General features: G+C 47.9%; 2 protein-coding genes across 3 annotated transcripts; one reads left to right on the forward strand and one right to left on the reverse strand.

The window, feature by feature from the left end:
- The first annotated feature begins 260 nt into the window (after nt 1–260).
- On the forward strand, nt 261–2,636 carry S100A11 (S100 calcium binding protein A11). Of its 2 annotated transcripts, none has more exons than XM_080360946.1 (3): nt 261–343; nt 1,964–2,101; nt 2,380–2,636. In XM_080360946.1, the coding sequence occupies exons 1-3, from the start codon at nt 320–322 to the stop codon at nt 2,530–2,532; spliced, it is 315 nt and encodes a 104-aa protein (XP_080217072.1). In that variant the 5' UTR covers nt 261–319; the 3' UTR covers nt 2,533–2,636. The 2 variants fall into 2 exon arrangements, with proteins under 2 accessions (XP_080217072.1, XP_080217073.1); XM_080360947.1 differs by lacking the exon at nt 261–343 and adding an exon at nt 822–908.
- Nucleotides 2,637–3,129: 493 nt separating this feature from the next.
- COPA (COPI coat complex subunit alpha) lies at nt 3,130–23,172 on the reverse strand. The gene is made up of 33 exons (XM_080360897.1): nt 23,093–23,172; nt 22,845–22,958; nt 21,909–21,982; nt 21,512–21,592; nt 21,177–21,253; nt 20,601–20,710; nt 18,492–18,601; nt 17,785–17,884; nt 17,082–17,217; nt 16,563–16,645; nt 15,815–15,965; nt 15,333–15,399; nt 15,172–15,247; nt 13,111–13,193; nt 11,988–12,127; nt 10,997–11,082; nt 10,439–10,577; nt 9,928–10,090; nt 9,670–9,816; nt 8,700–8,889; nt 8,478–8,573; nt 8,038–8,126; nt 7,668–7,791; nt 7,300–7,389; nt 7,101–7,210; nt 6,855–6,932; nt 6,585–6,653; nt 6,230–6,366; nt 5,425–5,611; nt 5,233–5,343; nt 4,444–4,605; nt 4,149–4,343; nt 3,130–3,827 (listed from the first exon to the last, which is right to left on the reverse strand). The coding sequence occupies exons 1-33, from the start codon at nt 23,130–23,132 to the stop codon at nt 3,768–3,770; spliced, it is 3,675 nt and encodes a 1,224-aa protein (XP_080217023.1). The 5' UTR covers nt 23,133–23,172; the 3' UTR covers nt 3,130–3,767.
- Nucleotides 23,173–23,294: the final 122 nt, after the last annotated feature.

The raw sequence follows: 23,294 nt of genomic DNA on the forward strand, positions 1-23,294 counted from the left end.
AACCACGGACCGGTTGCCTGTGCAAACACGGGGAAACACGACATGTCTGAGCAGCTTCCCTGGCTCTTGTTGGGTGGGTTGCGGCAGGGCAGCACAGCCTTGTGTGCCGGTTTCTGAGCAGCACAAGCCCCACAGCCCCCACCCGCCCTGCTCTGAGCTATTTTGGCTCATCACTTGCCTTTCAGGGGCCTCATGTCACTTCTGCACTTCTCCATTTTCACCCCTCTGGGGACTCACTCCACAACAGCCCAGGCCAGGAGCTCAAACCTGCACTGCTGGGGACAAATCCTGGCTGCAACACAACCAATCCTTTTACAACATGATGAAATGGTATTATCAGCAGGTGGGTTGGGTCAGGGTTGATGGGGACGGGGATAGATGGCCCCCCCAGCTGTGCTGGCAGAGGGACACTGCCTGCTCTTCTGTGCCTGATCTGCCTTCACGGACCTCGTTTGCAAAGCTGGGAAGGGCCAAATCTTGCCCTAGCGTGAGGAAACACTGCGGATGTTCTGGGTAGCAGCAAGGCAGTGCTGGGGGCTGAGCCCCAACCTGGGGAAGAAATGAAGGGAGCCATAAAGGGACAAGTTGCAAAGGACTGAGGGAAGAAAACAGATAACGAGGAGAAAACTGAAGTGTAAATAACTGTAAAGAATAAAACTGAGGGTAAAGGGACTGAGAACCCAGAGGAGGGGCCCAGCCCGTTCCTGGGAACCACAGGCACGTCCAGATCTGCCGTTACTGCTGACGGTTGCCCAAGGCAGCCCCAGGCTGAGTCAGGGCTGGGCGCTGGCTGACACGGGAAGGGCGGTGGCTGCGGCGTGAGGTTCATAACTGCCCCAGCTCCCGCTGCGCCACGTCGTGCCGTGACCCTGCTGAGCACCGAGCCCCCTCCTCGCACCCCGGCCATGGTGAGTGCGCAGGGACCTCGGGATGGGGAGGGAGAAAAGACTCCGCAGGGGGGGAGGGCGATGACAGGGGAGAGTTTCCGTAAGTGGTCCCGGAGCCGAAGGCAAAACACACTTTGGCACGGAAGAGAGGAGACGGTGCCAAGGGCTGAGCTGCTGGGGAGGGGGTGCGGGAAGAGGGTGCAGAGTTAGTGAGGGAGGGGAGAGGGTCCCCACAGGCTGGGGGGACCAAGGAGTGGTGTTACACCCCCAGCCATGCAGCCCCCCCCCTTCCCTCCCCTCCTTTTCCCCACTGCTGCTCCACCCTCAGCCCCCCTACGCCCGAGCAGCAGAGCAGGGGGTGCAGAGGAGTCAGGAACCCGCAGCTGAGGGTGGAACCAACTCAGCTCCTCTCACATTAAGAAAAAAAGGGTGAATTGAGCCTCAGGCAGGGCAGGGTGTAGCAGGGAGTCCCCAGGATGCTGAGGTTAGATAGGAAGGGCGGATTCCTCCCAGAGCTGTCCTTTTCCCAGGGGGAAGAGCCCCACATCCCCTCCATCTCCCTCATTTTGCCCCATCCATCACCACCCAGGCCACTCCGACTCCCTCCCTGCCTGGAGCCAACTCCAGTCGCATTTTTCTCTCCTGACTCAGAGTTTCTCCTCTGTCCAGCCAGGGCAGGGGGAGGGAAAGGAGGAGGCAGGCTGGTTTATCTTTCCAGAAAAGCAGCCTCAGTCCAGCCGTGCTGGAGAGCATGGAAAAAATGAGCACGTTGCTGTGGTTGCAGCGCAAGCTCTTTCCCACCCGGGACACTCCTCTGATGGGAGCTGATGTTTCCCCAGGGGATTTTGCATGAACCACTCCCCAGTCCTGCACCACAGTGCTGTGCCAAAATAGCAGAGAAATTAATACCAAAGAAAAATGCAGCTGGGCAGGTTGGGCAGAGGAGACTCCTCGAGGAAAACAATTGCAAGAGACCCCTCTTAGCCCAACCTTCCTCCAGAAATGGAGCCAAGTTGCTTGTCTGTGGGCCCGCGGCTCCCTGCAGCGCTAGCCTGAACTTGCTCTTGTTCCTGCAGCCCACGGAGACCGAACGCTGCATCGAGTCGCTGCTGGCCGTCTTCCAGCGGTATGCAGGGCGCGAAGGGGACAACTGCACACTCTCCAAGAAGGAGTTCCTGGCTTTCATGAACACTGAGCTGGCCGCCTTCACAAAGGTGAGCAAAATGCAGGCCAGGAGTCTCCTTTGGCACAGCTTCAGCCCCTGGGACACCAGTGAAGCCTTTGCCCCTACAAATGCTGCGGGATGGGCAATGGGAAGAGCTGGCTCCCCGCAGGAATGGCCTGACCTGTGTCAGCCCAACTAAATTCTGCCTTTCTCTGCCGGTCTCTCTCCTCTGGTGCTGAAATCAGCAGCTGCAGTTCCCTTCCTGGGGCAGGGGCGTTGCTTTGCCTACAGGCCAACATCAATTCCTACCTCTTTGGTCTTTTGCAGAATCAGAAGGACCCAGCTGTCTTGGACAGGATGATGAAGAAACTCGATTTAAACAGCGATGGGCAGCTGGACTTCCAGGAGTTCCTGAACCTCATCGGGGGCATCGCGGTGGCCTGCCACGAGACCCTGGTGGTTAAGGCCCCTGTCCACTAGCCCTGGCTGCTGTGTCTCCCCTGCCACTGTGAACATTCCTCAAACAAGACCGATGCAAAGCTAGAAGCAATGCCCTCAAGATGGAGACACCCCAATTCCTCTTTTTATCCCTCATTTTTATGTATAAAATAAAAGGTTTAACATTCTAGTGTAAGGCATGGTTTTATTTTGGCATCATGAGTGAGGAGAAAGCATTGGTGGTTAGTCCAGCCCCAACAGGAGCAGCATCTTTAGGTCCTGCCCTCCCCTCTGCTTCTCCATGGATAGGAGAACACACGTGTCCTCATCCTTGTCACTACTGGAAACGATGATCTGCCAGGCTTTGGAGATCCTCCAGGCTCCTAAGTACTATGGTACAACCATGCAAGGTAAATGCAAAGGCAGGAGCACTACCAGTAAGGATCATTTCAGCACTGGCACCACTGATTACACACTGGCATAATAAATTATTTCAGGACTACAGCCTCCATTTTCTGTGAACTTCAAAACCCTCCAAGTTTGGCAGCTTAGGGGTGTGAAGGGGAGATGAGATGAGGAAATTAAGCCTAATCTCTATCTCAGTAAGACCAATCAAGCTACAAGACAGGAAGATCAAGATGGTCAACTTACTTTATTCATGAGAGAAGCTGAGTATTTTAAGAAATGTTGCTAGGACAACAAAACAAAAAGTCAACACTAGCACTTGGATGATGAGCTGCTCTCCTGCCACTTCCGCGGGGAGCAGGACTGCCCCGGCGCAGGGACAGGCTCTGCGCTGGCCGCAGTTCTGCACGGTGCTGTGCTCCCAAGGGAGCCGGGCTTGGCTCTCCCTGCTCTCCAGGCTGCAGCAGCATCTTCAAGCTCTTCCATCAGCAGCCAAACACTAAAGGATGTCAGAGGCAGGTGATGCCTCTCAAGCAGTTTCTACAGAGTGTACCATGCAGTAACTGGAACTCAGCAAGAGTCATCCTTTATCCTCTGGAAAAGATTTGCCTTGAGAAAATCATGCACACAAAAATCATGTCAGCTGGATCTGGAAACAGAAGCGTAAGTCTCTATGACTGGGAAGCAGTAGAGAATCTGATTACAGCATTCCTCAGGGGGGGAAGAGCAGGTAAGACAGTACTTGCACAGCTACGGTGAAGAGACTAGACTAGACTAGAAGCTGGAATGGTGTGGGAGGTGAGAGTTTCCAGACTGTGCTGTGAAACGGGACCATTTATTCCCATCTAGCACCTCCCCAGGACACACAAGGCCTAGCGGAACTGGAGTGGGCTGATCCGCAGCCCGATGACATCTTTGCCGATCTCCGTCACCTGAGGAATAAAAGGGAGATGATTAATGCTGAAAAGCGACTCGACAGCCCCACCCCGTGTGCGGCGCTCAGAGCCAGACGGTTCTTGAGAATGCATGCTGCTGATCGCTGCAATGTTAGTCCCTGAAGGTCACTTTTAAACGACATGGTTATTTCCCAATTCCCAAACTGCTCCACCTCACAAGTCTTCCGATGTTCAACCTGACCCACAACGCATGCCAGCTCAGTTTAGGGGGAGCACAGGGGAAGCTGCTGGAGGGGATTCTCAAAGGAAACATCCCAGACTAGGAGTGGGTGGTAACAGACACCAAGACTCCTTTACCGTAGTGACACGGCAGATCTGCCCATGGAACTCAGGGCAGTAGCAGGCTCCGCTGAGCGGACACTTCTCCACCGGTTTGCCACGATAGATGGGTCGGTAAGAGGCGGCACAGATATCAAAAGGGTTGTGCATGTCATAGTTGAGCTGGTAGGTGTCAGTGGGATTCTTCTCACATGCCGACAAGATCTTGCGAGTCTGCAAGAAGCAAGCACATCGACCACAGAGGCAGTGAGGAAGCAGTCCCAACAGGGTCTGCCCCAGCAGATACTTCTGCCCATGCACATCGTGGACATACCTGCTGAGCCACCTCAGGCTTTGGACCCAGCTCCAGCAGGCGACGGGCGAAAGTAGCAGCTGTCTTGAAGTTTTTGAGTTTGAAAAAGAGGTTGAGAGCAGTACGCAGCACCAAGATCATGTGGACGGGCTGCAGGTTGGAGTGGGTGAAATAGGCAGCCATCTGCATTAGGGAGGAGGGAAAGAGGGGATATAATCACTACCAACCACAGGAAAATCTGGATGTCCTGAAAATGCTGCATTCAAGGCCCTGCCTTGAATACTGTGTTCAGTTTTGGGCCCCTCACTACAGGAAAGCCCTTGAGGTGCTGGAGTGAGTTGAGAGAAGGGAGTGGAGCTGGTGAGTGGCTGGAGCACAATGTGATGGGAGCGGCTGAGGGACCTGGGGGGTTCAGCTGGAGAAGAGGAGCTGAGGGGAGACCTTCTGATCTCTGAACTGCCCGAAAGGAGCTTGGAGCCAGGGGGGTCGGGCTCTGCTCCCCAGGAACAAGCGCCAGGAGCAGAGGAAACGGCCTCAAGTTGCGCCAGGGGAGGTTGAGGTTGGATATGGGGAACAATTTCTCCCCAAAGGGCTGTGGGGCATTGGAACAGGCTGCCCAGGGCAGTGCTGGAGTCACCATCCCTGGAGGGGTTGAACAGACGCGGAGATGAGGTTCTCAGGGACATGGGATAGTGCCAGAGTTGGGTTAACGGTTGGACTCTATCAGCTTGAGGGGCTTTTTCAACCAAAATGATTCTATGATTCTCCCTCATCTCCCTCCCAGTGAGGAAATTCACAGAGTTTCCATACCTCGCAGATTCGCTTCTGCTGCTCCAGGGTCTCTTTGGGCAGCTTCTTCCGCTCAATCTCCATCGAGAGTCCTACAATGTACTCCCGGCAAATAGCAATCAGCTGCTGGGCCTTTCAGAGAGGGAGACAGAGTCAGGCATTCAGCCTCCTGCCCCACAGGCACACAGACAACAGACAGAGTCTGCCCCTCACCTCAGCGATCTCCTGCTTGTTATCCACCACCAGCAAGGGCACGCTGAGCAAGATGGAGCGGAACTTCTCCACGGCCTCCTCAAACTTGCCAGCCGTAGTCAGCTGGTAGCAGATCTGCAGGCGCTGGATCAGGTCGTTCAGTTTCAGCCCAACGGCAGGGAGGGCATTCTTCAAGCCAGCTTCTTTCCTGGGGGCACCAAAGATGGGTTGGGGGTACAAATGACAGCGCTGCAGAGGCCAGCAAGAACACAGGCATTGTCTGCAACTTGTCAGAAATGCTTTGACCCAGAGCCACGCTGTTTTTCTTGGCCATCAGCTTAGCACAAAAGACATTCATGCTTCTGTAATTCTGCCCCCACAATACTCAGCTCTGTGTCAGCACAGGTTGGGAAGTGTGGCTCATTTTTCTACAGCAGCTTCCAGACATCACTGTAAAAATACACTCGTGGTTCTCTAGATGCCTCAGACCAGCTTTGTCAGAGGCAGAACACTAGTCTGAGAAAACACAGTATCCCAACTACCTCACCCTGGTTTTAATCTCTAAAAAAATGAAAGTGGTTCTTTAAAAATCTTTACATCTATCAGCAGAAAAATCCCACTAAAGACAGAATGCTCCCTGTTCATATCCAGCCAACAGGAAGGCTCCTCCCAGGTTAAAGGTTGGTCTTGATGATATTTAAGGTCCTTTTCAACCAACACGATTCCATGATTCACAACAGGGGGAGGAGACGTTGCTCTCAGGGAGTCTGGGAGGTAGACAGCACAAGGAAAAGAGCCGACAAAAGGAGCTGACCCGGTTGCTTACCAGTTGCGATGTGGGTATCCGTACATGGTAGGGAGACACGGCAGGGCTTGGTAGGTTGTGCGGCCACGGGCATAGGTCTGCAGGAACAGCTGCTTGTAGGGTCCAAAGTTTGTTACTCCTACCTGGTCATGGAGGAGCTGAAAAAGACATTGATCTGCTGAGTAAAAGTTGTCCAGGGCAGTAGAAAAGCTGCACAGACATAACTCTGGCTCACAGCAGCTCTTGTTTTATACAAACAGAAAACAATGCACAAAATGACTCACAAAAGGACACAAAATGAAGCTTCAGATTGGATCACAGCACATGGGGGACAAGGACGCAATTTTTTCCCTAGAAACTCCAGGGGGAAACTTACTCTCATTGCTGTCTCAAAGGAACCTGCCAGAATGTGGTCCACAGGAAGCTGAGAATTGTTACACCACACCTACAAGAAGGGAAGAGGAAATACAAGAGGAAATGTGTATATGTGCACATTAGTCTTACCTACCCTCATCACCCCCAAGTCCCCTTAAAAAGTTCTTACGCTGTGCTCACACAAGTGTTCACAAGAAGGACTGAACCCAAAAAAAGAAGTGCCAAATTAGACTGTTTCTGAGAATGACAATGAAAAGATCTGTGCTGTTACCTGAGCAGGGCTGGTACCCTTGGTGGGTGGCACGAAGAATCCATCCTCAGCTGCTCCTGCTGGACCTGCAGGAACATCCTGGGGGAACACGCAGAGCAGTGAGTATCATGGAAGTCTCCAGCATCCAGATGAAATCAGAGCTGGCCACAGCTATGGTGATCAAGTCTCTGAAGAAGCCCAGAACACATTTCTCCCACCACTACAAGGTGTCATTGCTACAACTGGGCTACTTCAGAAGCCTCCTACCAGTTCCGGGGGAAGATCCAAATCTTCCTCAACTTCCCATCCACCTCCATCTTCTTGTCCTTTACCTAGACCTTCCTCTCCAAAGCCTTCTCCAGCATCCACAAAGCCATCTGCATGGAGTGGGCAGAGGGAAATAGTCAGAGCTCTTACACAGATGCACCCTTACACTTCTGCAAGAAAAACTCTTAAATTCCCCCACCTTCATCCAGCTGCAACTCTGCATCTTCTCCCCAGCCCTCAGTGCTAACAGCGTCAATATCAATATCGGCAGCCAAGGCTCCTCCTTTGCCTGCAAAAAGGGCAGGATCCTCCATTTACTCATTTCTGAGGTGGTCAGGTGATCAGTTAAGAACTGCATTAGGCCAGCACCCTCCTCTCTAATTGTCAAGTCCCATCTTGTGGTAAAAGGCCAAAGATTTGAGAGATTTCCCAAAGATAGTGTAAATGCCATGTGAGCTGGATTACAGCTTCTGTGAGGTTAACAGCAACAGTTCAGGAACCACAGAGACAAGTATCTGCAATTTGCATATCCCAGCTTAATGCAGCTTTCCAAGTGCAAAGCAATACCTTTGCTAGCAATTGTTCCTTCAAAGAACCCCTTGGAGACAGTCAGCAATGGCCAGTTGGTATCCAAGGGCATGACAGGAGCAGGAGGCTGCAGCAGTTTTGCATTGTGATCAATGTCTGGAATCTGACCAGAGAGGAGCAGAAAATGGTTAAAGGCCACATAAGGAAACTCTGATTCTTTGACCTACCTACCTCCCAGCGGCACAGACAGTCTGAAGCCTGAGAAGTGGTGACTGGAATGGAGACAGTTCCTTCCTCCCTCCCAGCAAGGAGCTGCCTCACCAGTCACACTAACACCAGACCCCACTGTCATATTCCCAAACTCTAGAGCTCTTGTAACAAAGTAGGAAGCATTAGTCAGTCTGCTAACCATTTCCTTTTCGGGATCAAATGTCTCCTTTAGGCTTTCAGCTTCCTCATCCAGACCATGAGTTGCAGCCGTGAGATAGGCCAGAGACTCTGAAATAAAATATAATTAACATGAGTGGACATTCTTCATTGCCTAGAGAAACAAAAACTTCTCAGAGCAGCACACATGGCCACACTGTCACAAAGGCACGACGAGCAGCACAGCAAGGTGCAGAATTACACCTTTAGGGGTGTCACTAGAAGGTGTAGGCAATGACTGACCATTTGAATATCATCTACAGTTGACTCGGGTCTCCTGGATGGTATTCAAGCTCTTGGGTTATTTTGTGCTCATCTGATTCAGTTTCTCAGGGAAGGGATTATATTGATCTGCCTCCAGAAACTACTGTTCATCCCAACTACCTCCCCAGCTTCTCCCCACATTAGTTTGATATTACTCACTTTGCCCGCAGTTCTTCAGGATCCTCACTCTCTCTGCCACATCTCCTAGATACAAGGCATTCTGGTAGTGGCCACTCATATCCTTACGGATCTCAGCTAAAACAAAGGAAAAATGAAGTCTCAATATCTTCTACTTTGGGAAGTTATGGGTGTTATTTCCCTGTAGGAATAACACTCAGATCTTCTTATCTCACTCTTCTTTGCCAGCACCCTGGCACTCACCTATCTTCATCATCTTCCGAAGCTTCTCCAGATTGCCAGTGATGAGATAGAGGAAGGAGAGTCTATCGAAATTCTTGGTGCGCTGGTAGCACATCTCCACAATCTGGTGATTTCCCTGCAGCAATGCCACTTCTCCCAGTTTCTCCCAACAATTCTTGTCATCCAGAGCCTTGGCTGCTTCCAGAGCAATCTAATGAGAGAAGTGACAAGGTGACAAGGGCTTTCCAGAGAGCACTTTTCTCTGCAGGCTCCTGTTGATAATGCCTGTGACGGAAAGCATGGGATTACAGGGATCACTGCACTAAATCCTGCCGCAGCTGAGAGGCCGGGCCTTAGCAGGGCTGCTATCATTCTCAACTCTATTGTTGTCAGTATCACTTAAAAGAATGAATCCTGGCTGCAATTGCTAACCTAAAGATATGTAAATCCCTCCAGTTTTAGGTCAGTCTGACAGAGATAAGGGTGACTTGAAAAATACTTAATCAGAGAGACTGACCTTGCAGCTTTAGACATGTGGTAGCCTGCACAATTAGTCGAGTCTTGTTTTAACACATATCTTGAGACTGTCGGATAAAGTGTCCCTTAGCTGAACATTGCTGTTGGATAAGTGCCTTTTAGCTGAACGTTGCTCATTATACGCTAAAGGGATTATGTAACGCAATATGCAAACATGTCACCAACTGGCTCTTTCGAATGTGAATGTAGTGATAAGATTTTGTATATAATGGCTGTTACTTTTCTTTCTGGTGTGCTGGCTTTATTCCAGCATTCAGGCTTACGCAACTCTGTAATAAACAATAACTCATTTTTGGTTTTGCACACCAGGTCACAAAACCCTGGTTTTGCGACACTATCACTCTCAACTAATATTTCTTCTTCTCAATACTCCTCCTCCTTGCAGCAAAAAGTAAGGTTTGCAATTGGTGCCCTACAAGGACATGCCTTTGTCACAGCACCACTGTCACCTCACCTCAATGTTGCCACACTCCAGCGCGAGGCTGAAACGGGTCTTCTCATCCTTGACAAAGTGCAGTGCCACCTCGGGGTAGCCTTTTTTCTGCAGGTAGGCAATGATGGACTGGCCCACAAGCTTCGCATTCCTCACCATGTGCAGCACCTGCAAAGAAAAGGCCCAAGCACTGAAGCTGATGCCACCACTTGTGAGGAAGTTTTCTATATCCTCAGGCCACAGTCAAGGAAGAGTGCAGGGTTTCTCATGCCACCTCACCTCATCATACTTTCTGTTGATCAATGCCAGCTTGAATTTGAATTCTGTGGGATCAATAGTGAGGACTCTGGGGCGGCACTCTCTGTCCAGGCAGTAGACGTTGTTCCCCTTTACGCGGGTCACGTAGATAGGCAGGTCCAGGGTGCGGATAATTCCGTGATCCCTACGCCAACACACAGCACACGTGTGACACATGTGCCAATACAATGTATCTGTATGACCACATCCCCTACCTCAAAAAGGCTCCTACACTCTGTGTGTTATTTTAGGCTGACTTACAAAAACCCCAGTCAGATGAACAGTGCAGCCATCCAGCCCAGTGATAAAATACCAGTGCACCAGGTAAGCAACCAAACATGAGTATTTAGCTCTTTAGGTATGTCCATACTGTAATAAAAGTGCCATTTCAGAAGCACCAGCTTTGGCATCTACAAAAAAAAAAACCCCAGGGTAGTGTGCACAAGGTCCAGTAGTTCAAGGACTGGACTGAGCGCACAACTCCCAGACTCACCCTGTGGTGACAGCATATTTGATGTGATTGCTGGTGGTGTAGATGAAAACACCGCTTTCATCCCAGGCACCGCTCTTGACGCGGATGTTCTCATGGATATTACACAGTGACTCCAGCTTTCTGTTGCATATCATGATGGCTGGGGAGGAAAGCCAAAAGAAGTAAGGCTAGGGAACCCTCTACTGTTACAAATCTGCCTCGCAATAACAACATGTCTCTTCCATAGTCCCAGCAACAGAGACCATATTCAAAGAGTCAGACACTAAGGAGTTGATGGCAAAACCCAAAATTGTCACCATGTGCCTCTGTTTTACAAAAGGGATTAGCTGGATCATTGTGAGGAGTACAAGAAATCCTCTGTTTTACAAGCTTGCAGGAAGGTTTTGCTGAAGAAAGGGCAGACACTGTGAGCGTCTTCAGCTGCACCTTCACTGCTGGCCCCCACAATGAATGGTTTCTCTAGCAGGTCACACAATCAGGGACTCTGTTCCCAAGCAAGGAAGGAGCTACTGTGCTCTAGGATCCAGGTGAAACACTGTGCCCCCCTGCCCTGCTTACCGTGCTTTGCCAGCAGAGCGACGTGAGACATGTCAGCCGACCAGATGACGTATTTCACCTTGGAGATCTTCACAGAGGCCAGAGTTCTGGAAAAGGAAAGCACTGACATCAGAGAGTTGAACAAGGTGACCAAGCTGTGCAAGAACTACCAGTACCCAACACCCTGAACCCACTTTGCAGATGCTCTGAAGCTCCTTTTTGCAATTCTGAAGCTATAAAATCATGAGGCAGAATTGCGTGTCTCTGCAGTCCAGTTCAGCAAAATAAACCTCTCTCCACATCTGTGCAGTAACAAATACACTTGAAGTGACAGTTGACTTCAAAACCTGGATTTCTGATGGGGTTTTAGGGATGGATTGAACAGAACAAGGGAAATAAGATATTCTAAGCAGCATTTGCTTTGCTAATATATTTGCAACTTCCCAAACAATACTAGAAAAAGAAAGGCATAAAAATAAGGAAATTAAAGTCATGAGGCATGTTCTGAGATGCAAGTGATCAACATAGACTGTATCCACCTGCAGATAATCCAGAGCCTTCTCAAGCCTACAAAGATGGCAAAAAGCACCAATTCCTTGCCTTTGTGGCTAGCAACACATATACCAGCACAAATAGGCTGCCACAGTCCAATTCAAGAACATTTTGAGTAGATATAAAATCTAAGGGACAAGAAATCAGGCAGGCTTAGCTTGAGTTTATTCATTTCTCTCCACTTTCACAGCACCTGATTCTGCAGTCGCAGGATTTACAAGGGTATGGCACACATCTCCCTGTGATAAATAAACGGCACAATGCCTGCAGCATAAATTGCACCTTGGCTACGTTCGCACTCTGCTCTTCATACCAGCTGTTAGCTGTGGTTTGGATCAGTGTGACACAGCCTGCAGCTGATGCTAAATTCTAGAGTGCATTAATAGCTGTTACTTGTCCCCCGAGGACGCAGCCAGCAGGATTACGATATTAAAATTTCTCCCAACAGGCCACATCTTACCGCTTCTGCTGCACGTCAAACAGGGTGATGGAGTCTGCGTCTCTCAGTAACAGGTTCCCTGTGCCAGCGTAGAAAATCTCATCACAGTTTGGCACCTGCACCTTCTTTGTAATCTCATTCTTCAGGTTTTTGATGAGGATCTGCCGTGTGATGAGAAGACATGTAACAGCAAAGGACAGTTAGATCGATTCTACAGTTACGTAGAGTCTACAAAGAAATTCAGGATTATTTGAACTCGGAATTTTCATGTTGCTAAACCTCGGTGACAAAAGGCCAAAAAAAGAGCTTCAGCCTTTCTTGAAGGATGGGACTGCATCCTGCTAGAAAACCCGACCCCAGGTTTGCCAGGGTGCAGACACAGCGTACCCTTTCTTTTCAGCCTCACTGCTGTCAGGACTAGCTGGCTGATACAATTCGCAAGCCCTCTCTCCAGTGAGTATATGAGCAATGTAAATATTAGGGAAGAGTGAGAGAGAACACAGTGTAGCTGGAAAAAGGAAATGTGGAGGTTGAGACAGGAGAAAGGTAAGAGGAGAAAGGGAAAGAAGGGAGGAGTAACAGAACAGGTATGAAATAAACTTGAACATACTAAGCAAAAAAACAAACCAACCAACCACACCCTAAATTAAAAAAATACAATATCCTCCATGGGGCAAAGAGCAAAACTTGTCTTCCCCTTCACATCAATTCAAGCAGGGAAAGCTTTCCATGACTGTCTTTCCCCTTTCTCTTATTGTACTCCGTACGTGAGAACAAAGAGCTTTATAAAAACCGAACCTGTATTTTCCCTGTTTCCACATTAATTTCATGGTATGAACACGGCCTGGGTGGCTTCCCAGCCCTGTTTTGGTCAGCATTCATTCCTAAACTCACCTGCTGCAGCAGGCAACCAGCAACCAAGGTAAGATCTACTGTCAAAGGAGTTCAATAATATTTCAACTCATTACATTTTCACTATATTATATTTCTTCACGTGTGCCTGCAGCTCACCCTGACAATGCCTTGCCCGTCTACTCTGATCTCCAAAATTCAATTAACCCAATCTCCCCACTTTCCATCTGTGTGCTTCCAAATGACAAAATATCCTGTTAAAAGGACGGCCCTATAGAGCTTGTCCCCTTACCGAATGCATGCGATCCAGGACTGCGAAGCGGTTCCGAGCGACCCACACAGCTGTCAGCCCAGAGGAACGCTTCCCTTCGGGGGCTGGGGAAGAGCAAAACACAGGCAGTGAATAAAACCTCTGGCAGGCTCTTACAGCAACACATTAGTCAGTCTTGTTTGATCCCATATTGGCCATCGGAGCCGCCTCCTACTAATTCCTATTTAACCCCAGGCTATTCACGAGACTCATTTCCACCCCGATGTCCTTTCAGATGGGAGCATGGCCAGCACCAGCCCTTCTCTCCAGCCAAGGGACAAGACAAGTGGCCGTCAGTCCTGCCAACGGCGCTGCTTGGCGTGGGAGCCAGCCATCCTGGGCGACAGCACCGTCTGTCAAACTAACGAGCAAGAGCCTCCTCGTTGGCCAAACAAACCGAGCAGTGAGGGTCCCAGCTTCAATGCAACCCCCCCGCAAAACGATGTAATGAGCTGGAGGAGAAAGGCTGCACTCTCCCCAGCACGCAGCTGTGCTCCTGCTTTTAAAAAGCGAACACACTCGTCATGTCAGGTGCATAGACAGAGCAGTACTGCAGGACGTGCTTCAGATGCGGAGGTGGCTTTCACAGCAGCAGAAGAGAACAGAGAAGCAAAGCGAGAGCGCTGTTGCTGTTTTGGTAAAATAAAACTTCGGTTTTCAGTCTCTTTTTGCAGCAGTCCTCCCGCTGCTCAGCGCGAGTGGTTTCGGAGACTCACCCACCACACCAAGTGCAATTTCACCAAGCAAAGTACTATTTGTGGCAGATCAACATCCAAATAAATGACGGATTAAACGTGAACTGTCTCAGCCCTCATTTACAACCCAACACAAGAAAGACTTGTCTGAATTCAACTTCCAGCTCTGCTTGGAGTTTTCTGATGGCAACTGTTTTTCAGAATCCCCACAACTCAACATTTTTACTGGTTTTAAGTCTTTAACACTGACTGTAGATCAGGCAGAAAACTATTTAAATATATTACCCAGAATTAGAGCGGTAAGAAAGCTTAGCTTCCCTTGTAGGTTGGGTAAATAAGCAGGAAGACATGAGGATGGCAACTCCAAGGCATGTGTTAATTATCTACATGATAGTCCTGGAGATCATGAGAAGGCTGCGAACACAGCGGCTTGTTGGAGAAGGTATTTATCACTTCATTAAATTTTATGCTATTCTTGCAACTGCATTAAGAGCTCGCAGTTTTCATGAGGTAAAGACATTTCTTCCTCTGGAAGAAGAATAACCCCTTTCATCATTTAAAGGGTCACAAGCTGGGTGTCATATTCAGTAATGTTTAAGCTATATAAAGTTACTAAAAGGCTCCATTTCTCTTTCTCTCCCCAAATACACCTGCTGACCGTACTCAGCAAAGAAATCTTCCCTTCATTAGATCCAGAGAAACCAATAAATCTATAACGAGTGAACTGGATTCCAGTCTCACTCATCCATCACTCCCACTCATTTCAAAATCTTCACTGCCATGACGACAGAGGCAGGAGGAACCAGCTGGAGCTTCAGATTCCAAATGGAATTCATAGTTAGGAGAAAGAATGATTCTTTTTTCCTAAATCATGTTTTGACTTGTAAATTGCCCAAAACTGATCTGGAATTTGCTGAGAGGAATAATGACTACTGGCATCCTGGTGCTGTCACTTTTACAGCCACTTGTTCAGAACATAAAGGCTCTTAGAATAAAACCTATCTGATTAAAATCCATCTTTGCTGACGGGCCAGGAAGGCTGCCTGCTGAGCAGAAATGGAAAAAATTGAGAGTTCCTAATAACAAAATTATAAAATATATATTTGTAGCAGTAAAAGTTTGGGATGAACATGAATTTTTCAAGTCAGTGTAGTGTGATATAGTGAGCAGGAATCCTGCCAAATGACGTGTGCTGCAGGGGCACTGGGAAACACAGAGTCCAATGAGAGAGGCTTAGAGAAATGGAGCTTTTTTATATATGACACACACACAGTTGGAGAGTGGAGGATGGGACAGTTACACAGTAATAAACACTCACAAGGATTAATGTGAAATAAGAAATGCCTACCATCCGGATTCTGGGAGTCTGCATCCTTGGGAATGGTGTACAGGTCGTAAGTACTGTTCTCTAAGTTGCTGGCTCTCTGCAGACGAAAAAAACGTCTTGAGACAGGATTTCACAGCCTCACGGAAAGTTCTTTAGCACACTATGCAACAAAACGGACTCACTGTGCAGAGAAGGACAGCGTTCTCAGCTGGGTTGTATGACATGTTGAACACGGGGAACTTGGAACCACTGAAGAAGGATCATGAACAAAGAAAAGTTAGAGTGGATCAAGAGTCACCTTCTGATAAACACTCTTTATTTTCTGAAATACATCAAGTCTCAGAAAAGCTAAGTTTTGTTTAATTTCCTGGATCAAAAACACTTGGAAACACTGTAAGAACATTAGCGTCTCATAAATCAAAGAACTGGTATTTCAGTTTGAAATTATTTCAAACTTAATGTTACAAAAAAAATTACATCTACGCACAGATAAAAACTGACTGAAAAAGCTTCTTGTAGGCTTTGTAACTTCATATGATGGAAGAGTTGGCTGAAACTGAGGTATGTGAATACAACAATATGACATATCTGTAAGCACAAAACTAGTATGGGATTCAGGATACTAGCAACACCTCTTGCAACACAATGAGCACCCATCTCCCACCTTCGCAGCTGCATGACAGCAACATCTTTTGAGCTGTTGAAATCAAGCTGGCGGAGGAAACGGTCCTTCACGTAGTACAGCATGTTCCCGTGCACGGCATAAGCAGGTCTCTCCCGCTCCAGTTTAAACACAATCATGCCACCATCATGGCCTGAGAAAAGGCACGGAAGAATTTAAAACATGAATTAAATCCTGTGTATTTTCTCATTATGAAGGTAACACTACCAAGTCTTTCAAATCAAGGAAGAACTAAAAAGACCAGTGACTTCCAGCCACGTCTGCTACCCCTCGGCCAGACTGAATTAAGAGATTCCACTTCTTTCCTCACTAAGGGCCATGTTCCCACCCCTGTACAGATTTCATAAATCTAAGATCCGACACTTTTCTAAAAAGAGTCTGCCCTGCTGTCACGCATTTCTTTAAGCATCACTAGGTCCCCTGGGATCTGTCCCACCTGTTCTTAGCCTTAGAGTATTTTGGTAGCTAATGCAGAGGCTGTCTTGTTCTAAGCTTTGAACTGCAGCTCACAAATGAGACTATGTTCTGCTCACAGCTCTCAGACACTGCAGGAAGTTAAACAACGATCTTTTCCCAACAATACATTTAATAAAAGCATCTGCAAGTCAGTATGTTCTGCAAAGCATGCTAAAGAAATGCACATCCTATACGGATGTCCTGTATGGAATACATTTTCTCTTCAATGACAACCTGTCAGACACTGAATCGGTCTTTTCTTTTTTTTTTTTACCTGCTGCGAAGAGATTGAGGTTGGGATGAGCAGCCAATACCCAAAAGCGATCATGATCACGCCGAAAGGTCTGGACGCCCGTGCTAAATGTGCAAGAGAAGGAATAGCAAATATAAATATAAAGCAACCCTGGCGTAAACTTCAGTTCCCAGAATGAAGATCCTAAGCTTTGTCATACATCTCTAGTATTCAGCATGAGTCCACTGAGAGTGCAAAACACCGTATTCAAAGCCTTCTGTCAAATAATATATTTTCATTTAACATACTTTCAGCAGCAGTATCACTAGAGAAGTCAGCCGCCTTCTGCTTGCTTTCAGACAATTACAAGCCTTGCCCTTAGCATGTGTCTCAAAGGCACAGAGAATGCCCAAAACATGAATTCTCACTCCTGAATTCTCAAACGCTAGTGCTGTTTTAAGAGTTGCTAGTGTTCAGTTTCTCTAGAAATAACCGTAAGCCTTTCATAACATGTAAAAACTTTTATAATAAGGTTGTGTCAGATGCTTGACAAGCACTAACCGTTTAGACATATCCCAGACACGGATGCTTTTGTCTTCCGAATTGCTGAGGATCAGTTCCTGTCGCGGGTGAAAGACAGCACACGAGACGTTGTTGTAATGCCCCCGGCAAGTGTCAACCTCCCAGGCCTTGGATTCTAACCAAAAGTTGAAAAGAATGAGGAAAAGAACACTTAAACAGGCTAAGGACTGCCATAGCAGAAAAACATCAAGTACTTTACTAAAGTGACTGCACTGGCTGATAGCCATTTGATCATTCTCTGCGATTTACACTTAAGGTCACTTTTTAACCACGAGCACAGCTCACGTGAAAAAAAAAAAAACAACAACAAATAAATCAGTTTTCCAAAAGGGCCACAGTTGAGACAGACTGAGCTGACAAAAGCATGACCATTCCTGGCTCTCAAATCATCTCCCTTTCTTATTCCATTGATGCACACTCAAAAAACTTCAGAGTCAAGCTCTTCTACTCCTGCAAGTTTCCACCCAGCAGTGCCTGTAAATCAGAGGTAGCTAAAGGTGTTTGCTAGAAAACTGAGCTCTCCTCAAATTGCAAGACAATGCTGCTGGAGATTATTTACCTCTCATGCAGACATGTTTGCAAAGTGCAAGTTACCTCCAGGTTCAGCCTATAGATGTCCTAACATAACTTTCAAGTCTCAGCCCCCTTCCCTGTGCCGGCTCCCGCAGGAGAACTTTCTCACCATTCATCCGCCAGATCTTCACTTGCCGATCGTCAGCTCCGGACACGATAAGTGGCATTGTCGGGTGGAAGGCAGCCCAGTTCACCCCACGATCGTGGCCCTACAGGCAAAAAGAAATGTCACTCGAAGCAATTTGGTGACTGAATGGAATGAACAAAGGAAGGATGAAGCAACAAAGACCGTGGACGGGCTTGCCAAGACACAGCTTTCCCCCTTTTTAAACACCATGCTGCTCATGCTGAATGCTCACAGATAGTAAAAGCATTCTTATAGATGCCCACGATAATAAGCTTTGCAGATACTGTTTTTCACCAGTAGAACAAAGCTGAAGCTCGGCAGCAGAGCAGCCCTACATCCCAGCTTTAACAAGCCATTTACAGATGGTTCTCTCTACCATAATCTCCTCTGTTGCTTCCAGTAACACAAGGTAATAACATCTGTTATTTAACTAAGCTTTTGGCAGTGTAGAGACAACTGTATCAGTTTGGTTACAGCACAAACTTCTCCAGATTTCCATTTTTAAACTTCCCAGAAAAAGGAGTGCCATAATCTATAAGAACATGTATCTCTACAGAGCCGAGTCCGGTGTTTTAGCTCTTTCCTCCTCTGCTGTTCTTCTTGGACTTTAGAGAATCATTTGTGTCACAGGGACTTCATTGGATAAATCTGAAAAGGTTGAACTGAACACACACACATTGACACTGTACCTCAAGAACGTGCTTCACAACTGCATCTGTTGTCCCAAACAAATCCACGCCAGTTATTCCCCTGACATCCGATTCCACAGCTCCAGGGGACAGGTTCTTCTTCCTTAGGCCTTGTGGAACAAAGAGGAAGGAGAAGCAGAGGAGGAAGAAGCAAGAAGTATATTATCAAGACAATGTTTCTAATTTACCAACAAGTTGAGCACTCCCCTGTGCTGTTTACACACATCTTTGGGTGAAAATAGGGACTTGAAAGAATGGAAGATGGTGAGAAACATCCAGAAACCTCTTCCACTTCCTCCAAAAACACAAGCTCAGATGAGACAGACCAAAAGCGAAGCCTGCAACACAGTATATTGCAGGGAGGATTCGCTTCAGCTCACTGGGATGCAAACAGCAGCACCTCAGCAAAGGGCTGATACATTCTTATTTCTCCCCCTCTCACCCCGTCGTTAATCTGAGCTTGTGCCTTTGTTGGGGGGAGGGAAATTTCACCCAAGACACTTTGATGTCCTCTTGCTTACAGATTTTGGACAAGGTGCCTAGACACAAGGTATTTTCAGGAGCTAAAACTATAGGAAATAAAGTCTGATCCTGATGCTAAAGAAAACTCATTTAACATCAAAAAAACCCAGTGCTCATAATGCCAAAACCTGCTGAAGAAAATTCCCATTGATGTCAGCAGAAGGTGCAAGTTAACAGCAGGGTTCAGAAATGGAGTTAAAGCTCAACACCAAATGCTGCCCTCTGTGAGCAGGATTGTATCAACAACAGACATCAAATAAAATGGGGAAATAATCCTTCCTGGGAGACTGCTAGAGCCAGAACAGAATCCCGCAAAGGCCATACGTAATTTGGGGGAAAAACTGTGGAGGGAGGGAATGTATTTTGAATCCGTTTCTCATCCCTCTGTAGGTTTTCTGCACACTAGCATTCTCACAGTGTCACGTCTGACTGGAGCGGCAGCTGAGTCAATAACTCAGAGCGTCTCTAAAATCCCCCATCACACATCAGCTGAGAGGGAAAAAAAAAAAAAAGGGCTGTATTATCTCCAAACTAATTTGGCAGCTGGAACTCTGCTGAGAGCATTTGTGGGAGAATGCAGCAGCAAAGAGCACAAGAGCTGTTAAATTCCCCATGCTGGCAGTAGAGAGGGGCACAGGTTTTAAATAACCGGGATATCCTGTCCCCAGCCCCTACTGTTGACACAGCTGGTCACGTCTGAGCGCGCACTACGAATAACGCTGCATGCCCAACCAAAACTGCAATGGCAAGAGTGGATGAAGGCTCTCTGTGTCACAGCCCCACCAGTCCTGCCCTTCCCTCCCTCCCACCAGTCCCTGATCTCCATCTGGTATTTTTTTCGTTCCTAATCTTTCCTTTAGGAATCGAATTTCATCCCACGAAGTCACCCTGCAGCCTAGGTACAACCTAAGAAATAGCAAAGATATCAGTACTTGGGATTTTTGACTTGCAGCTCCTGCTCCACTCTTCACTTAGAAAGCAGACAAGCAGGCTGAATGTTGACAGAATTCCTAATAATATTTTCTCCCTGTCACCACCCACAACCAGGCTACCAAGAAAAAACCCCAAACCTCTAACTGCTTCTCTTTTGGTAACCCATACAGAGATCTTCTCTTCTTTCTCTCAGAACAAATGACTTACTGCTGCCTCCAAGAGTTTGTCAAGGGGATAAAAGTGATCCAGAATTTTCTAAAATCATCCTCCAAGTCACACTATGTCACTTGTTGCAATACTCATTGCTTATGTTGGCTATAAAATCAGACTGGGAGATAAGGTTGCAAAATCTCCATCTTTAGAGGGTCTTTTGGCTGCACAGAACCACAGCTCACCTCATTTACTGTTGCAGAAGACTTGCTTCAAGCAAAAGGGTGGCCGAGGTGGCCCCCAGAAGTCCCTTCCAGGCACTATCCTACAACTTCATGGAAATGGAGGGGAATAAGTCCCCATCAATAGAGAATTTTCTAATTGTCTGCCTGAGGTTCCTGCTCTCAGACCCAACTTGTTCCTTCCTGCCTCGATTTGCTTTCAGCAATTGCAGTTTTGAAGTGGGTTTTACCATGGGGTAACCCCTCGATCTGGGCAGCTCACCAGAAATATCCCAAACACGCACGGTCTGATCCAAGCTGGCTGACACTACCAGGTCCTCAGAGGGGTGAAACTGGGCACACATCACATAGTGGTTGTGTCCTGTCAGCACGCTACAACAAAAAGGACAGAAAATACCATTTAAACATAAAATGTATTATTATTAGAATTCAAATTTGCACCAACAACAGGAAGCTCAGTCTGGGGAGGGATGATACAGGATTGCTAAATGCTGCTCTTCCAGAGGTACCACACCTCAACATCAGGCACTTCTGTTCCTACAAAGAGCACTCAAGGGCCGACCTTCTGATATCAATAACTTCACAGGCTTTGGTGCCGACATGTATTATTTTAACTTCCAAAAAACGTTCAACCAAACAACACATGAATTTATGATTACAGGCCTGGTGGCATCAGAATAAATGAGGAAAAAGACTGACAGAAAGATTCAGAACTGATCAGATCCCGCTGTCGGTTCTGTTCCTTCAAATAAGCGCAGCTTCTGCTTGAACATGACAAAAGATCACAGTTCATCCCCAAACAGTCTGGCTATTTTTTAAAAGAGCCCATTCATTTTACCAAACACAAGTTCTGGACTGCCAGTTCCAAACCCGAATGGTCTGGTCATCAGAAGCACTCAAGATCCAGGGATATTCCTAAAAAGACAAAATATGCTTATATGAAATGACACACATCTCAGACATTCCCTCCCCACAGGATATTTTTCAACTATCCCCAGAAACAACCCATTTTAAATTTTATTTAAGATCTTGGAAGCAGAATTTATGTCTCTTACACTTCTACAAAAGGCTATCACAGCTGGAGCAGCCTCAAAACACCAAATCCAGCACAATTTCTTTAGCAAAGGGAGGAGGCACCCAGCACCCGGGTAAGCATGAGAGGAGCTTACATACATGGTGGAAGAATGTTGTGCGAATATAATCCAAGTGCCCGAGCAGAGTGAAGAGACAACGACGCAATTTGTAATTCCAGACCTGCACAACACAGGAGCAGAACAATGACTCTACACGTCTCCCCCACCGAGATTTTTTTTGTCATTTTTCAAAAGATTCAAGACTTCAGTTCAACTTCAAGCCTCTCACTTCCATTTTAAAATGTGTTTCTAACACTACAGAGACTTCAACTCGCTGCACTCAACTCTAACGTCTATGAAACAGAAGCACTTAAATACCCCAAAACTAGTTCCCTTCCCCACCACACACTTCCTCGTCTTTTAACCAGTTTCTTTCCACATTCCCTTCCCTAGACAATGCCTTTGAGAGAAAAAGAGCTAAAGGGATACAATTTTACCTTTATTTTATAATCATCACCTCCAGAAACAAAGAGAGGCTGCTGCTTGTGGAAATCAATACCTCGAACAGGTCCTGCAAATAGGAAGAGCAGGTTGGACACAAGAAGACAGTTGACAGCTGGAGCAGCCCCTTGAGCAAGTTAAAAGATGACAATTCACATTCCTCCTCACTCCTGCTGCTACCGGTAAATTAAGAGCTCCAGCACAATACTGAAATGTTAGATAACAGTCTGAGATCTCACTCCCAAATGTGCTTTTTTTTCATCAACACGCCTGCAACAAAGCATCACAAAACATCCAGAACTTTCAGATCTCTATTTACAGGATCATTTTCACACTAGAAACAAAATTATTACCCCAATTAATGCATATGCAAGCAAAGCTGGAGCACAAGTCTTATGAGGAGCAGACGAAGGACCTGGGGGGGCTTCAGCCTGGAGAACAGGAGCTGAGGGGAGACCTTCTCACTCCCTGCAACTGCCTGAAAGAAGGCTGCAGCCAGGGGGGTTCGGCTCTGCTCCCCAGAAACAAGTGCCAGGATAAGAGGAAACAGCCTCAAGTTGCACCAGGAGAGGTTGAGGCTGGATCCTGGGAACAATTTATTCCTGGAAAGGGCTGTGGGGCGTTGGAACAAGCTGCCCAGGGCAGTGGTGGAGTCACCATCCCTGGAGGGTTGAACAGATGGAGATGAGGTTCTCAGGGACAGGAGCTAGTGCCAGGGCTGGGGGAACGGTTGGACTTGATGACCTTGAGGGGCTTTTCCAACCAAAATTATCTGGTGATTCTATGAAGCTCAGCACCAGTGAGCTGGCCCAACAGAAACACAGAGGAGTCCAACAAGCCTCAGCAATACTGGGGCGCTGCCCCCCTTCCTCCTCTCACTCTCCCCTCACAAGCAGGTCCCATCACCCACCAGCTCCCCCCAGCTCACTGACCGTCGTGCTCATCGAACTTGTCGATGAGGGTGCACATCCGATAATCCCACAGCTGGATGACGCCATTGTGCAGGCTGGTGAGAATCCACGGCCGCTTGGGGTGAAAGCTGAGCCCTGCGAGGCACCGAGAGACCCGTCAGCGAGGCCTCCGCGCACCGGGGAGGCCAGAGACCCGGAGCAGCCCCGAGGGAGTTCCCGGCAGAGCCCCCCAGGCCCCCATCACGGCCCCAGCCGCGTCCCGCCGTTACCTTTCACCCGGGCCGACTTAGTCTCGAACTTGGTCAGCATCGCCCTGCGCCCCGGCGCTCTCCACCGCCCCGGCCCTCCACGTCAGCGCCCCGGAAGTGACACCGGCCGACTTCCGCTTCCGCCACCTCCCGAGCATCGAGTGTCAGTCCTCCCGCCTGCGCAGAGCGGCTTCCGGTGCTGCCCGGGCGCGGCCGAGGAAGC

This window comes from Nesoenas mayeri (genome assembly GCF_963082525.1).
Source record: "Nesoenas mayeri genome assembly, chromosome: 30".
In the NCBI taxonomy this organism is placed as follows: domain Eukaryota; kingdom Metazoa; phylum Chordata; class Aves; order Columbiformes; family Columbidae; genus Nesoenas; species Nesoenas mayeri.

Excerpts from the sequence above, each read along its gene's own strand:
- S100A11 (XM_080360946.1), top strand. The coding sequence starts at position 320 with ATGATGAAATGGTATTATCAGCAG. Across the intron at positions 344-1,963 it reads TGAAATGGTATTATCAGCAG|CCCACGGAGACCGAACGCTG; the intron begins GTGGGTTGGGTC and ends TTGTTCCTGCAG. Across the intron at positions 2,102-2,379 it reads AGCTGGCCGCCTTCACAAAG|AATCAGAAGGACCCAGCTGT; the intron begins GTGAGCAAAATG and ends GGTCTTTTGCAG.
- COPA (XM_080360897.1), bottom strand. The coding sequence starts at position 23,132 with ATGCTGACCAAGTTCGAGACTAAGTCGGCCCGGGTGAAAG. Across the intron at positions 22,959-23,092 it reads TAAGTCGGCCCGGGTGAAAG|GGCTCAGCTTTCACCCCAAG; the intron begins GTAACGGCGGGA and ends GGTGCCTCGCAG. Across the intron at positions 17,885-18,491 it reads TTGTGAAGCACGTTCTTGAG|GGCCACGATCGTGGGGTGAA; the intron begins GTACAGTGTCAA and ends TTTTGCCTGTAG.